This window comes from Chiloscyllium plagiosum, unplaced genomic scaffold (assembly GCF_037043375.1).
Source record: "Chiloscyllium plagiosum isolate Xiang-an unplaced genomic scaffold, Cpla_swu_hap1 HiC_scaffold_10, whole genome shotgun sequence".
In the NCBI taxonomy this organism is placed as follows: Eukaryota; Metazoa; Chordata; class Chondrichthyes; order Orectolobiformes; family Hemiscylliidae; genus Chiloscyllium; species Chiloscyllium plagiosum.
Window position 1 is genome coordinate 60,320,087 of NW_028270148.1, and position 17,710 is coordinate 60,337,796.

The window sequence follows — 17,710 nt, forward strand, 5'->3', positions numbered from 1 at the left end:
CAAGTGTGCATGGCTGTACCATTAAGATCACAGTTCCTCACTTTGGTTTCTCTGCACCTGAAATGTTCTGTATTCTACCCTGTCAAAAAATTTATTAACTGTAAATACCTCAATTTGATCACCACTAATAATCAAAGAAATGTAAGACACATTTATACATAATGTCCTCATAATTTATGCATTCAAGCCATGATATTTTCTACTGCATTTGCGCTCATATCACATAAGGAAAATATACAGACAAAAATTAACCTAGCACATCTTGTTCCAGCACCCAAATTAGTCTGGCATATTCTGCAATTGCAAACCCACCAGTACTTTCAGTTTTCTGAAGAACTCGCAGCAATTTCAGTTTTTTTGGAATTTTAATGACAAGGTAAATAGAACGTCTATATTTCCTAAAATAACTGGCTTTTTGTCTCATTTTATGTTACACCGTACTTTTAAAAACTCCTGTGCTGACCCTGACTGATGACCTCCTATGGTCTGGCAAAGGCCTGTTAGAGGCTGCCAGATTAAAAGGTACAACCTGTATACTAAGGAATCATGGTTAATACTAATTGCAGTTCTCCAGGTGATTAATGGTCAATGCTCTATAGAAACATCAGGTCTACACTTTATCTATTTGAGATAAAGGCCAACAATGCCTTTGTATTTTTGATAACTTTTTGACCTGCACAATAACTCTTATTGTTGTGTACAAGCATATCTAAATTACTTTGTTCTTTACTATCTTTACTATCTCTCAGTTTAAAAAAACTTCCATTTATCCTTACTTGATCGAATTGGCTAACTTAATGACAAACTTCAGCTGCCATACTTATCCCACGATTTATCTTTATAGTTTTGACTTTTTCTGCTACATCTATACAAATTGAGATTCCTAACTTAGTAACATTTGCAAACATGCATGTACAATTCACGTTTTATGGAGTATAGGAACATATACTTTTAGCCCTCAAATTAGAAACTAAACTCTTTACTGTCTGCTTTCTATCCCTTGGGAAATTTCTAGCCAGTGAGAAAGTTCCCTCCATCTTAGTGCACTCTTATTTTGCTAGTCTCTTTCATGAACTTAGCAAATGCTTTCTGAAACTCCAAATGAATACTATTCATGAATATCCCCTATTCAATATACCAGTGACCTTCTTAAATAGTCCAGCTACATTAGTCACTCGTCAGATTAATTCATTTCATTCCAAGTAAAGCCTGATTAAGTGCTCAATCTCTTTAATGTGAAGACAGATTAGAGTAACTTTGCCATACTGAGGTATACTATTGCCAAACAAGTTAGTATGCCTAATTCAAGTGGAAAATTATTTGGTAAAAAGAATATGGAAAGACGGTACAAAGTAAAGGATACTTAATTACTCAGTTTAAAGACCAAAACAGATGGACTCCTGTGGTGCAGTCGTCGTGCCCCTGCCTCTAGTTCACAAGACCTAGTTTTAAGTTACACCTGCCCCCAGAGTGTCTCCCCAAACAGCTCGATTAAAACTAAATGCAAACTAAAAGAGCTGAAAGGCAATTACGATGCGCAGCAAATATTGTCCTAGCCTATGGGGAAATACCAAACGAGTATTTTGCATCAGTATTTACTGTGGAGAAGGACATGGAAGATATAGAATGTGGGGAAATAGATGGTGACATCCTGAAAAATGTCCATACTTTAGAGGTGGTGGTGCTGGCCAGGATCTAATCGGGTGCATCCAAGAATTCTGTGGGAAGCAATGGAAGTGATTGCTGGGCTCCCTGCTGAGATATTTGTAACATCAATAGTCACAGGTGAGGTGCAGGAAGACTGGAAGTTGGCTAATGTGATGCTACTATTTAAGAAAGATTGTAAGTAAAATACACTTAATGGTTAGGCCCTGGGAAACGTTGCTTAACAAAGAGACCTTGCGATACAGGTTTACAGTCCCTTGAAAGTGGAGTCACAGGTAGATAGGATAGTGGAGGCGACGTTTAGTATGTCTTCCTTTATTGGTCAGACTAATGAGTACAGGAGTTGGGAGGTCATTTTGCCTCTTTTGGAATATTGCGCGCAATTCTGGTCTCCCTTCTATCAAAGAGATGCTACGAAACTTTAAAGGGTTCAGAAAATATTTAAAAGGATGTTGCCATGGTTGGAAGATTTGAGCTATAGGAAGAGGCTGAATAGAATGAGACTATTTTTCCTGGAGCATTGGAGGCTGAGGGGTGACCTTTTGGAGGTTAATAAAATCATGAAGGGCTTGGATAGGATAAATAGACAAGAGTCCAGAACTAGAGGGCATAGAGGGTAAATGGGACTAGATTAGGTTAGGAAATCTGGTTGGCATGGATGGGTTGGACTGAAGGGTCTGTTTCCGTGCCGCACATCTCTATATGACTCTATGCTGGCAAATTTTCACATCCCAAGAAGGAAACAACTGACCTTTTACACAGTCAGCCTGCATTTTCCAGCAAAGTTAATATCTATAATGAATCATTACGTTCAACACAAAACAATCAATTCAGTAGATATTCTGATCAATGAAAAAAGTGGTCTGAAGCAGAACAGGGGTGAAGGGGAAACAGCTGAATTAAGTCACGAATGGGAAACAATGAATGCATTAAGGCAGTGAAGGATCATAGAGAATTCAGGAAGGGATAAACAGCCTGAAGTCAGGAAATATTTGTGCTATTTCACAAACCAAACTGCTGAAATTTGATACTTCATAAACTAACAGGACTGTAAATGTTTGAACATGAACATTCACAGAGAACCCAATAGCTCGCATTGGATACATTTTCCATTGCATTGGAATCTCTCTTATCCACTTGATTGAGATGCTGCCTAGAGTAAGGGGGATAAAAGCTGTGTCAAGAACGCATATTCAGTATGCAATTTTACTTCAAAACAGTATATGGAAGGTAACTCTTAAGCCAGCTGCAGAAAATGACCACAAATTATGAGAAATAATAGTAGGTCATTTGCCCCTTCAAGACGACTGCAGCACGATCTTCGATCTCAGCTCCATATTCAAGCATTAGTATTGCATCTCGTGATTCCTTTGCAGAATCACCGAATTTCACAATGCAGGAGACTACTTAGCCGACTGTGTCTGCACTGACTAGCTCTCTGAATGAGCATGACTGAAATTTCTGTTGAAGCAACAAGTACAGTGGCATAGTGGAAATTGAAGAAGGTTATCTAAGATTACAGAGATATTGCTCAATTGCTCAAGGGGAGCTTAATTTGGATAAATGAGAGATATTGTATTTTAGTAATACAAGGTATTGATAAAACAAGGGCAGGACGTGTCCAATTCATGGCAGGGCTGAGTAGTTTTGTAGAATGGAAAGATCTACAGGTTCAGGAACATTATTGTTTGAAATTTGCCTCATGGGTAGACAGGGTGGTTAAGGAGGCCTTAAACACACTTATGGGAGAAAGTGAACAGACCCTTCAGTCCAACTCGTCCATGACGACCAGATATCCCAAACCAATCTAGTCTCACCTGCCAGCACTCAGCCCATATCCCTTCAAACCCTTCCTATTCAGTAACCCATCCAGATGCCTTTTAAATGTTGCAATTGTACTAGCCTCCACTACTTCCTCTGGCAGCTCATTCCACACATGTACCACCCTCTGCGTGAAAAAGTTGCCCCGTAGGTCTCTTTTATATCTTTCCCCACTCACCCTAAGCCTATGCCCTCTAGTCTGGACTCCCTCAACCCAGGGAAAAGATTTTGCCTATTTATCCTATCCATGCCCCTCATGATTTTATAAACCTCTTTCAAAGTCACCCCTCAGCCTCCAACGCTCCAGGGAAAACAGCCCTACCCTATTCAACCTCTCCCTATAGCTCAAATCCTCCAACCCTGGCGACATCCTTGTAAATCTTTGTTGAAGCCTTTCAAGTTTCACAACATCTTTCCAATAGGAAGGAGACCAGAACTGCATGCAATATTCCAACACTGGCCTAACCAATGTTCTGTAGAGCCACAACATGACCTCCCAACTCCTGTACTCAATACACTGACCAATAAAGGAAAGCATACCAAACGCCGCCTTCATTATCCTATCGACCTGCGACTCCACTTTCAAGGAGCTATGAACCTGCACTCCAAGATCTCTTTGTTCAGCAACACTCCCTACGACCTTATCATTAAGTCCTGCTAAGATTTGCTTTCCCAAAATGCAGCACCTCGCATTTATCTAAATTAAATTCCATCTGCCACATCTCAGCTCATTGGCCCATCTGGTCCAGATCCTGTTGTAATCTGAGGTAACCTTCTTCGCTGTCAACTACACCTCCAATGCTGGTGTCATCTGCAAACGTACTAACCATACCTCTTATGCTCACATCCAAATCATTTATATAAATGATAAAAAGTAGAGGACCCAGCACCAATCCTTGTGGCACTCCACTGGTCACAGGCCTCCAGTCTGAAAAACAACCCTCTACCACCACCTTCTATCTTCTACCTTTGAGCCAGTTCTGTTTCCACATGGCTAGTTCTCCCTGTATTCCATGAGATCTAACCTTGCTAACCAGTTTCCCATGGGGAACCTTGTTGAAAGCCTTACTGAATTCCATATAGATCACATCTACCGCTCTGCCCTCAATCCTCTTTGTTACTTCTTAAAAAAAGCTCAATCAAGTTGGTAAGACACTATTTCCCACACACAAAGCCATGTTGACTAAGCTTTCCAAATACATCTACATCCTGTCTCTCAGGATTCCCTCCAACAACTTGCCCACCACTGATGTCAGACTCACTTGTCTATAATCCCATGGCTTGTCTTACCACCTTTCTTAAACAGTGGAACCACGTTAGCCAATCTCCAGTCTTCCGACACCTCACCCGTGACTATCAATAACACAAATATCTCAGTAAGAGGCCCAGCCATCACTTCCCTCGCTTCCTACGGTACACGTGATCAGATCCTGGGGATTTATCCACTTCTGTGCATTTCAAGACATCCAGCACTTCCTCCTCTAATATGGACATTTTTCAAAATGTCACTATTTCCCTACATTCTATATTTTCCATGCCCTGTTCCACCATAAATACTGATGCAAAATACTCGTTTAGTATCTCCCCCATTTTCTGCGGCTCCATACAAAGGCCGCCTTGCTGATCTTTGAAGGGCCCTATTCTCTCCCTAGTTACCCTTTTGTCCTTAATCTATGTGTACACATCCTTTGGATTCTCCTTAACTTTACTTGTCAATGCTATCTCATGTCTTCTTTTTGCCCTCCTGATTTCTCTCTTAACTATACTCCTACTGCATTTATAGTCTAAGGATTCACTCGATCTATCCTGTCTGTACCTGACATTTGCTTCCTTCTTTTTCTTAACCAAACCCTCAATTTCTTTCATCATCCAACGTTCCCTGCACTTACCAGCCTTTCCTTTTACCTTAACAGGAATATACTTTCTCTGGATTCTCGTTATCTCATTTCTGAAGGTTTCCCATATTCCAGTCGTCCTTTTACCTGCGAACATCTGCGCTCAACTAGCTTTTCAAAGTTCTTGCCTAATACTGTCAAAATTGGCCTTTCTCCAATTTAGACCTTCAACTTTTAGATCTGGTCTATCCTGTTCCATCACTATTTTAAAACTAAAAGAATTATGGTCACTGGCCCCAAAGTACTCCCCCATTGACAACTCCGTCACCTGCCCTGCCTTATTTCCCAAGAGTAGGTCAAGTTTTACACCTTCTCGTAGGTACATCCACATACTGAATCAGAAAAGTGACTTGTACACTTAACAAATTCCTCTCCATCTAAACCCTTAACACTATGGCAGTCCCAGTTAAAATCTCCTACCATAACCACCCTATTATTCTTACAGATAACTGAGATCTCCTTACAAATTTGTTTCTCAATTTCCCACTGACTATTAGGGGGTCTATAATACAATCCCAATAAGGTGATTATCCCTTTCGTATTTCTCAGTTCCACCCAAATAACTTCCCTGGATATATTTCTGGGAATATCCTCACCTAATACCGCTGTAATGCTAACCCTTGTCAAAACATCACTCCCCCTCCTCTCTTGCCTTCCTTTCTATCCTTCCTGTAGCATTTGTATCCTGGAACATTAAGCTGCCAGTTCTGTCTATCCCTGAGCCACATTTCTGTAATTGCTATGGTATCCCAGTCCCATGTCCCTAACCATGTCCTGAGTTCATCTGCCTTCCCTGTTAGACCTCTAGCACTGAAATAAGTGCAGTTTATTTTATCAGGCCTACCTTGTTCTCTGCATTGCCCCTGCCTGCCTTTGTTCTCAACTGTGCCAGTCTCAGATTGATCTCTTTCCTTACCATTTCCCTGGAGTCCACAGTCCACCGTCCCTCCCCCCCCACCACCACCTCCACACTAATTTAAATCCTCCCAAGCAACTCTAGCAAATATCCCTGCCAGTATATTAGTCCCCTTCCAATTTAGGTGCAATCTGTCCTTCTTGTACAAGTCACTTCTACCCCAAAACAACTTGCAATGATCCAAAAATGTGCATCCTTCTTCCATACACCAGCTCCTTCGCCATGCGTTCATCTGCTCTATCTTCCTATTCTTGCCCTCACTAGCTCGTAGCACCAGGAGTAATCCAGATATTACTATCCTTGAGGGCCTCCTTTTTGAATTCTTACCTAACTCTCTGTAATCTCCCCTCAGAATCTCAACCTTTTTCCTTCCTATGTCATTGGTTCCAATGTGTACAATGACCTCCTGCTGGCCCCTCTCCCCCTTGACAACATTCTGCATCCTCAGACATCCTTGATCCTGGCAACAGGGAAGCAACACACCATTCCGATTTTTCGCTGCTGGCCACAGAAACATCTGTCTGCACCTCGGATCAGACAGTCCCTTAACACAATTTGATCTCTTGGAACCCGATGTACCCTTCATTGCATTAGAGCCAGTCTCGATACCAGAAACTAGGCTGTTCATGCTACGTTCCCCTGAGAATCCATCACCTTCTACATTTTCCAAAACACTATACGCGTTTGAAATGGGGATAGCCATACAAGACTCCTGCACTAACTGCCTGCCTCTCTTACCCTTCCTGGAGTTTACCCATCTACATGACTGTATTTGCGACCTTCCCTCCTTCCTATAACTGCCATCCATCACATCCCCTTGCTCTTGTACATTCCTCATTGCCTCTAACTACCTCTCCAACTGATCCATTCGACCTGATAGATGGATTTGCAACCAACGGCATTTATTGCAGATATAATCCTCTGTAACCCGTAAACTCTCCCTAAACTCCCACATCCGATAGGAAGAGCATATCACTCTACTGAAGGCCATTTTTACTTCTTTTAATCCACAGACCCAGAAAATACCACTGTCTTGTTCCTCTACAAAACATTGCTCCAGGTTAAATTAATAGCTATGGCTTATATCAAGTTTAATCAAGATACATATCTCAATTAAACAATCAACAAAGAACCCACTACTGCAGACTTACTGTAAGGCCACACTTAAAATATCCACTTATGTGTTTCTGTGCTGTGACCTCTCCCAAACAGGTTCCTCCAAAATTAGTTGTGAATTTCACTGTTTGCTCATTTTCCCAGACGCACTTCTATGTCCAGCAATACATGAATTCAAACAGCAAAGGCAGTAACTGTGCAGTTTGACTGCTCTGTCAGTTAGCAATGTGGGTTTCTTTCTCTCTGTCTTCTGCACTGATGTCATGTGCTTCCTTTGTCTATTCCTCTCCCTTTCAAAAGTGCTGTTGTTTTGACTTTTTCTCCTCCAAATCTCCAAAACAATGCAACAGCATATAAGTCAGTAATTGCTGCTCCTGGAATTTGAGGAAATCACCTCCAACACCTAAAATACCTTAAAAAAGGAGCAGCTGTTACAGCCAGACATTTTTCCAGTCCTCCACCTTGGATTCAGAGATTAGAGTCGAGAGTGTGGTGCTGGAAAAGCACAGCAGGTCAGACAACATCCGAGGAGCAGGAGCATAAACCCTTTATCAAGCCCTTAAACACACATCTTCATTACTCAGACCTCTGAGTCAAGAGAGTTGGTATACCATGTTGAGGTTGTACAGGATTTGGTGAGGCCTCTGAAGTAGTGTGCGCAGTTCTGGTAACCATGCTATAGGAAGTGTATTATTAAACTTGAGACGGTTCAGAAAAGAGTTATTAGGATGTTGGTTCAGTAACAAATTTTTCAAGATATTTAGATAAGTTCATGAACAGGAAAGGTTTGGAGGGATAGGGACCAAATGCAGACAAGTGGGACTTGTTTAGTTTGGAAGCATGTTTGGCATGGATTGGTTGGACTGAAGGGACTATTTCCAGGCTCTATGACTCTGGTTTTATAAAGGCATGGATGGGTTTCAGCAGTCAATGAGTTGAAGCAAACAAGGGTTCTGATGTTAGAGGTGAAATAGGTGGCATTAGCAACTGTGCAAAATGCGGTAAGTAGGTCTGCACTAAGTCAGGGTCTGGGCATGTAAGGCATCTGAAGGAGGTGCAATTCGTTAAGTATTTTCTGAAGTGCAGCAGGATTCTTCAATTTCTTAAATATATACTTTTGCAGGGTTTCAGGCAGAGGGAAATTGCCCAGCAAAATTTCTATTTCACAGGCACATCCTTCAGAGTCTACTACAATGAGGATTCCACAGGGTTCCTACTCACACCTCCAATCTTTGCTTCAGAAACAATTATCTGTCCATCAAAATATCTGGGCCATATCTGGAAGAGAAATGATGGGGATGAGGGTTGGTGGTGGTGACATTACCAAGGATAAATTCTGCTGTGGAAAATATAAGCAATAGTGAGAGCAGGAAGAGAAGCAGCTACAAATGAAATACTGGTTATAATTGGATAATGGTAGAACCAAGAAAAAGGATACTTAAAATGAAAGCGAAGAGGCAAGTCTCGCATCCCAATCCGATTGACTGGAATAGATCCTAGCCTACCCTCAAAACTAGGATTTACTTTGAATGTACTTTCCATTCAAAATTTTTTGTGATATGGATTGAAATGTGGCAGTCTAACAGGTATTGAAGTATTAAACCTCTGCATATTAGCAATTCAAGATTTAAGTATGATTTCTCTTTAACCCGGTTGCCCTTTTTATTAACTGCACTCTCCAAGCTCCAACGACGTTTACTGAAACTCTTCCTTAAGTCCTGTTTAGCTAAACATTCTTACAAAAACAGCCTGAATCCATCTATGTGCTCAGCTCATGAAAATCAAAAAGTCTTAAGTATTGAATTGTAAACATTCTTTAACTACTGATATGGAGAGAAATAAACAGAGCTGTCGTAACTCAAACGGCAAAAGGAGGAAATTAAAACAAAGACATTTTAAAAAAACTTGACAATATTGTAAGAAACTCTGCACTTACGGTCGACAGCACTTCACCAGTGTCTTCAATACATTTTCTACGGAGCTTGAGAGAGAAACACAATTAATATTTCAAGCCTCTGCAATATTCAAAACAGTTCATCAGTAGCTTATGTTGCATATGAAATCTGAAAACAATTAGAAATCAGTTACTACTTCCCAGCTACCTCTTTATAACTACAGCTACTACTTGCACATAAATTAACATAGCAGACATTTTTAAGCATTCAACTTAAGATACAACTCTACTTAGAATGCAAAGGACGCTCTAACACAAACCAACAGGATTATACATTCATACCAATTTATATACTCCGTTTGTGTTTCTTTATAGTTTAGTTTGAAAAGTCATTCCCTACTTCATTTTATCTTCTCCTGATGTTAGGAACTACAAATGTCAATATAAATGACAAAAAAAAACTGCCGAAGTATGGAGCAAATTTCTTTTCTAAATGCATGAAAAGAGAATTTGCTTCACAAGTTAAAAAACTGAAAACAAAAGGTGAAAGTTCAAATAAATGTCTCGAAAATTTCACATCAAAACATCTTGAACAATGCAGCTATAATTGGATATTAATTCACACTCTAGTTTCTTGTGAAATATCACTCAAATAACAAACAAATGCAATTTTCTGGTGGTGGCCTTGAATATGACAAAAGGAACAAAAAAAAATCACGACTGCAAATACGCAAATAGATGATTTTGCACTTTATTTCTGTTACATTTAACCAAATATTTCAATCGATGTAAGATGCTTTTAACAGTTCTTCACAGCAGTACTCTACTACACTATTAGTATTGCATATATGGCATTTATGCAAATAGCAGCCCCAAACCATCTCAAACAGAAATTTAAATGCAGTGCAATGTTCTCAATAGTGGTGTAATGTTATCATTTTGTTTTTAAACAAATGATGCACAACAAAAAGATGCATTTTAGTAAAAATGTTACATCTGTGTGATAAGCACCACATTTATAAAAACATGCATTATTGATCGGGCAAACATATAAATATCTTCCTTACCACCTATGCAAAACACTAAGCACACACGATTTAGGGGAAGAGAAGCCTTGTCGGAATGAACTGAATAATAAAGAGAAATAGGTCAGAAAGGGCACAGAAAATCAATAGATTAGAAACACTGCCATATTAGCACTCAACATGAGTACATGACAGCCTTTGACATTTAAGTGGTGCTCACACAGTCATTTCTCACCTCAGCTTATGTATTTTTAAAAGTATACTTGAGATGAATAGTAAAGCAAAATCAGTTTAAACAGCACCATTGAGAATAGATCGCACTGCACATAAGTAACAACAATTTTGCAACTATCAAGGGGAAAAAACTGGAGATTTGTCACAAAAGACTGTGCTAATTGAATTTGATGTCAGTTATCAAATTGTTACCAAAGAAATTCATCATGGAAAGTAAACAAGTTCAAAGTAATCTTAAGCACACTTGCAATTAAATAAGAAATGCAATTACAACATTCGACAGCAAAGTTTGAACAGATTTGATCTCTTAGACATTAAGGAAATGGGGTTGCAAAATGACCAAGATTGGAAAATAAATATTCTGATAAAATTAACTTTTATAAGCGAGGGGCAAAAATAAAGAGAGGAAGAGCAATCCTGATGATAAACAATTGGATAACAGACAAAGGAAAAGACCTTTGTATCGAAAAACAAGAGAATCAGTTTAGGTGAAGGCAAGAAGAAGCAAGTACACAAATCTTTGAGGTGAGCCATTTATTGATTCCTTAATAATAATCAAAGTGCAGAAAAAAAAGTATGAATCAGGAAATTAGTAACACACATAATAAGGGAAATGTAGTGATCATGGAGGGCTTTAATGTTCATGTAGCCCAGGGAATCCAAATCTGGAGGGATATCTTCATGATAGTTTTATTGTGTCCAATTAGAATGTTGAAGAACCAACTGGGGAACAGGTTATTTTGATTTCTGACTTGGGTAATGAGAACAGGTTGATAAATAATTTCATAATACATGGGCCTTTATGGAGAGCGCCCATAGAATGGTCAAATTTTGTGAGGCCAAAAGATGGAGCAGAGTATGCAGCTTATCTGAAGGTGGACACTGCGCTATCGGGAGCATAAGGAAAGCTCTCTTGACATGTTTTCTGCAATAACTGGATTGTGTTGGTGGAATTAATTAGATGGGGCCTATATTTTACACGCAGTTAAAAGAATGAATGAGTTAAATCAAGACTGCAAGAGGGCATGAAAGGAGCAGCACCGAACACACCTAAAAATAAGGTGCCAACCTGGTAAAGTTGGAAAAAATAATATCCTGCAGATGCTGGAAATTTGAAATAAAGGCAGAATGCTGAAGAAATAAAGGAGGTCTGGCAGCATTTGTGTATACAGAAACAAAGTTAATGTATTGAGTTCCATGACTCTTCTTTGGTTTTGCAGATGACTACTTGCGTGCCAAATAGCAAAAGCAGTAAGTGATAGACAAGACTAAATGATTTCACAATCAACAGATCAAAGCACTGCAATCTTGCCAGATCCAATCATGAATGATGGTAAACAATTAAAAAAGCCACTGGAGAAGGATTCACACACATCCCTGTACTCCAAGAGTGAGGAGCCCAGCACAGTGAAAAGACAAAACTGAAGCATTTGCAACAATCTGCAGCCTGAATTGCTGAGTGAACAATCCATCTCATCCTTCTCCATAGGTCTCCAGCATCAAGCATGCAGTTTACAGAATATTCAATTTACCCTCAGTGTGGTATGAAGAAACAGGTGAAGCTACTGTGTACTACAAAAGCTACAAGCTCTCAACATTCCAGTGATAGTACTCAAGACTTGAGCTCCAGAGCTTACCAAGTACCGAGCCAAGCTGTTGTAGTACAATTACAACACTGGCATTACCCAACAATGTGATAAATTAACCAGGTATGTCTATACACGAAAAACAGGACAAAAGCAAAGAACTGGCGATACTGCAGATCTGAAAAACAAAGTGCTGGAGAAACACTGCAGATGCTGCAAGACCCGCCAATTTCTCCAGCACTACGTGCATTTCTAACAATACTGATTCAACAGTCTACTTTCGTTATCAGTAAAGCATCAGAAGGGGTCATCCACAGTGCTGAAGAAGGGCTTATGCCCGAAACGTCGATTCTCCTGTTCCCTGGATGCTGCCTGACCTGCTGCGCTTTTCCAGCAACACATTTTCAGCTCTGATCTCCAGCATCTGCAGTCCTCACTTTCTCCTCAAAGACATCAACAGTGCTATCAAGCAGTACCTGCTTAGCAATACCCTGCTCACTGATACTCATTTTGTGTTCTGGCAAGGCTACTTAGCTCCTAAATTCTACATAGCTTTGCTTCAAATATGGAGAAAAGACAAGAACGGCTAACCTTAACGTCATTGCCTCATTTGACTGATTTTTGGCATCAAAGAGCCCAAGCAAAACTAGAGTCAATCAGACACCCAAAAAAAAGCAAGATAGCAGTGGTTGTTTGAAGTTTACCATCTGGAGTTCTTCTGGTAGTGTCACAAATCCAACCAACCATTATCATCTGTTCTATCAATGACTTACTACCCTTTGCAGAAGTGGATACGTTCACTGACAACTGCAAAATTTTCTGCACCATTTGCAGCTCGTCTGATAGCAAAGCAGTCCATGTCTGAATAGTATTCAAGCTTTGACTGACAAATAGCAAGTAACATTCGGCACACAAGTACAAGGAAATGGCCGTCTCCTAGATAGAAGGTAAAAACAATGACTGCAAATGCTGGAAACCAGATTCTGGATTAGCGGTGCTGGAAAAGCACAGGAGTTGAGGAAGCATCCAAGGAGCAGTAAAATCGACATTTCAGGAAAAAGCCCTTCATCAGGAAAACAGGTACTATTCCAGCACCACTAATCCAGAGTCTCCTAGATAGAATCTAACCCCTCGACATTCATTGACACAACCATTATATCTTCCACTATCAATATCCTTGGATTTCCATTCAGAATACAAGAACTAGAAGCAGGAATAGACTATTCCTCAAGCCTGCTTCGTCATTAAATAACATCACAGATGATCTCAACATGGCCTTAATGTCATTTTCTTGCTCATTCCCATAATCCTTCAATCAATGCAGTTCTGATTACCTCAATATATTAGCTTCATATTTCATAGATTGTGCAGATAGATTCTTTAAAGTGCACAGTGCCTGTTATGGACCTTTTTTGATCATGGTCAGCAATTTATACTCAGTAAAAGATACCAACTATTTATCATTTTCATGCAGTCAAATATATATCTTCTTTTGGGTTTCAGGGCAGTGTTTTGAGATTTCAAAGATGCATTTAAAAATTTTAATTTAGTGGCTTTCTAAGTTTATAGTTATAGCACATAGAACAAGTAACAGATAGTATTCCCAACATTCCCCCAAGCATTTGAAATGAACAGAGTAGTCAGTTCTACACAGGTATACTAAAACTCTGTAGTGTCTGCTCACTTTGGGGAGAATTTCACTTTCTTTGAAGGGAACAAACTTAACCAAACAGGTATTAAATAGTACCTAGGCTCTCTCAGTGAGTCTGCTCTCAGTTTTCCATTAGTGAGGATGACAGTTTTCCTTCTAAGAAAATACATCCAATTTATTTTGCAAGCCAATTGCAGTAACATACTTGCTACAACTGCTGGAGACCCCACTTCTGCCTTACAGATATCTGTCTCATATCTGTTAAACTGCAGCAATGTTGTCAGTTATGCAAGAGGGAACCTGTTCATCCTCATGTTGTTGCGCCCTCTGTGAAGAGGAGAAGTGCATTGTATAAGCTTAAGAGTGAAATCAGAGTCACGCAACTCAAGGAAATACACTTTACTAGCTGGTCACTGCAAAGTAGCCTGCATGTCATCAACTAGAAAATAGAAAAAAATATTGTGCAATTATGACTGCAAATGATTCACTTTGCCACACCTCTTACAGAATAAAAACAGAAGCAAGCTTGACTTACCTCATTCCCCTTACCCAAAAAATGCTCTTTATTAATCAGGAGCCAAATAGCAGAAATAAAATGCCTTTTAAATAAATAGTCAAATTCTAATTCAGTAATACTGCAGCAATACATAAACATATGCTTACTTTGGAAACCAATTTAGTCCAAGGTGTTCTGTCTTTGAGTACAAAATTCTTTCCATCATTTCATACAATGGTCTCCATGGCAGCTGCAAGTCTTCTCTTGATAAGAGCTCTTTTTTTCTAGGTGAAATAGACAGGAAAAACATAATTTACAAACACATAACTGAACGTGAACAAATACATTGCAAAGATAATTTTTAAACCTTGCTCATATTGCTTTTTTTTAAAAAACGTTTTTGCACTTTCCACGTTTGTCGTTTCTCTTCAGCTTACCTATTGCTGTTTTGGCAACCCATTCTTTTCCAACAATTGTTTTGTTCTCCATACTGCTGCCTATATCACTTATTTTACACTCCCGTGTTGATCTGATTTCAAAATCAGATTTCCCTTCAGAATATCACTTCTAAGCAACTGCACGCAAGCCCCTTCGGCTATCTATTTTATCTGCTCTTATTTTGACAAATGCAAAATATGCATCATGTGGATAATGACAAAAGGTGCCCTTAATCAGGGTTGCCAATTGTAAATTTAAACAAGACTAAAACAACTGAAGAAAATATAAAAGTAGTGCAGATCCTAGAGACCAGAAACAAAACAGAAATTGCTGGGAAAACTTGGGAGGTCTGGCAGCATCTGAGGAGAAAAGGTCAAGTTTACATTTCGGGTTCAGTGACCCAATTCTGAAGATGAACCCAAAACATTAACTCTGCTTTCTCTTTCTCTCCACAGACCTGAAGATAGTGAGAACTGCAGATGCTGGAGATCAGAATGGATAAAGAGTGGAGCTGGAAAAAGCACAGTCGGTCAAGCAGCGCCAGAGGAGGAGGGGAGTTGACATTTCAGGTCGAAACCTTTAATCAGTCCCCTCCTCTGATGCTGTTTGACATGCTCTGCTTTTTCTAGCTTTTACCTTCTTTTCCAGTCTTTATCTTTCTCTCCACAGATGCTTCCAAACCTGAGTTTTCCCAGCAACTTCTGTTTTTGTTGTAGAATACATATCGTACACTACATGATAAAAATCTACAGAGAAATGCCTGAGACGGCCTTTGTTTTTTGCAGGCTGGGTTCAGAAGCAGTGTTCAACATTTTTAAAAAATATTTGTTGTCTTTCTTGCCCTGAATATGATCCTGAAAGACTGAAGCGATTTGAATTATAGGTGGGACACACAATATTGTTGAAGAAGTGTTACCCTGATCAATCTGTGAATACAGTCCACAGTTTAAAAATGCAGCTGTGTAAGTGGTATCAAAGAAATAGTTGATTAAAAATCATTAAGTCACTTGGAGAAAAAGAAAGAAATGGAAGGAAAGTGATAAACAAGTTAAATGTAACAGTCACAGGGATGCAACTGAGGTCAAACAGGATCAAATTTGAAAGGTTGCGAATAGCTTCTCCCAATTGGAGATAATTGTGGAGATTTGAATGCAACTTTTAGTCAAACAGATATTAAATGTGTTTAATGGAAACTAGGAGCAGTAATTGTTAGAGCATTACTTTCTACTTAATTTGAATTTGCATCTCCACAAGAAAAATGCAAATTGTGCATTTTTGTTTAAAAATGTGAATCGAAAATCAAGTTAGAATGTGATCTGAAGGATGCCAAAAATAGCTTCCCACACACATAGATCACAGCATTGTTGCAAATGCAGAGAATTAAGGAGAGAAAGAAGCTAATAATTAGAAGCTATACCTCCTACCCTGCATAAAAGGTTTACCAAATCTGTGTATATGTAGACTGTGTTCTTGGAATGTCTGAATAACAAACAAAGGAATCACTGGTGAGTTTTCAGAAACAAATTAAAGCTGACCTAAAAACAATCTTTAACACTGAGAACGGCAAAACAGCAGTTTTTTTTTAAATAGATATTTTTATTAAAAATTTAACATGTTTTTACAAGTTTACAAATTTAAAAAAACACAAGTACAAACACTAATATACAATTAAATATTAAATAAATAATAGCCAAAACCTGTCAAACAAAAAGAAAAGATACAGAGAAGAAAACGAAAAAGACAAAACTCAACTAACTACTAATCTAACCTATAACTAACCAGAGTGTATGATCAAATATCTTATATTACTCAAGAGAAAAAAAGGATAACATAGTAATTAAGTAGTGAAGTACATGCTCAGAATGAGTTAACATCAAGTCGTAATAAAACCCGTATTCATGCGGGATTCCTCTCCCAAGGGGCCCCGGACCAGCCAGAACCGTTACCTCAACTAGATGAAAGCCCTTGATAGATACAGATATTTCAGCCATTCTATGTAATTCAAGAAGGGCTGCCATATTTTACAGAATAATTCAGTTTTTTGGTGCACCATATTTGTAAGGAAGTCAAGGCGAATACATTCCATGATTAATCTGGGCCAATTCGGAAGTCCTGGAGGGCCCGCAGCCACCCAGTTTACTAAGATATTTTTCCTTGCACAGAAGGGCAAAACGGAAAATAATTTCCTCCCGTGCACATCCAGGGAAGATAAGCTCGAGAAGCCCAGAAGAAGAGATACTGGACCTACTGTAATTTCCGTTCAAGATTTCTGTCAGGGTGTTTACTACTTTGGTCCAGTATTTGCAGATCTTATGGCATGTCCATAAGCAGTGTGTCAGAGGGCCTACCTGTTTTACATTTGGGACACATTGGAGATGCTCCTGCCCTAAATTTTGTCAATCGTTCCAGTGCCATATGGGCCCTATGAAGTATCTTTAACTGAATGGCCTGTGTTCTGTTACAAATGGAGATTTTTCTGGCATTTTCCCCAGATGTCATTCCACATTTCTGTATAAATTTCCAGCCCCAAATCCTGATCCCATGCTCTAATCAGACGGTCCATATCTTCCGACACTTCATCGTGTAATAAATGATAAAGAGTGCTGACCGAGGGTACACCCACTGGCCACAGCACTCTACGTTCTCTATCTGATTTTTTAGAGACTACCTAATAGTATAGTCTTCTTCTGTACGTAATCTCGAATTTGGAAGTATCAAAAAAGATCTCAGTTAGGTGATCCAAATTTCTGATGCAACTATTCAAAAGACATCAGGACCCCCTCCTCAAACAGATCCCCTAAACAGGAGATACCCCTAGATCTCCAGGACTTGAATGTGGCATCTGTGAACCCCGGTTGAAAACCCCATGCCCCCACTATCGGAGTATAGGGGGATAGGGGGATGTTTTACGGGAGTTACCCTCGTTTTGCCACATTATATTCCAAGCTTTAATTGTGTTTAGTACTATAGGGT

General features: G+C 39.3%; 1 protein-coding gene across 2 annotated transcripts in view; it reads right to left on the reverse strand.

Annotated features, from left to right (window-relative positions):
• The window catches only part of LOC122552867 (proteasome activator complex subunit 4-like), a 194,689-nt gene that overhangs the window by 149,032 nt on the left and 27,947 nt on the right, over positions 1 to 17,710 (reverse strand). Inside the window, exons 3-5 of one of the 2 annotated variants that reach the window (XM_043695948.2) lie at positions 14,467 to 14,583; positions 10,375 to 10,434; positions 9,350 to 9,394 (exon numbers count right to left, since the gene is read on the reverse strand). In XM_043695948.2, the coding sequence (XP_043551883.2) occupies positions 9,350 to 9,394; positions 10,375 to 10,434; positions 14,467 to 14,583 (222 nt within the window). The remainder of the gene's footprint in view (positions 1 to 9,349; positions 9,395 to 10,374; positions 10,435 to 14,466; positions 14,584 to 17,710) is intronic. The other variant, XM_043695950.2, reaches the window with a different exon arrangement.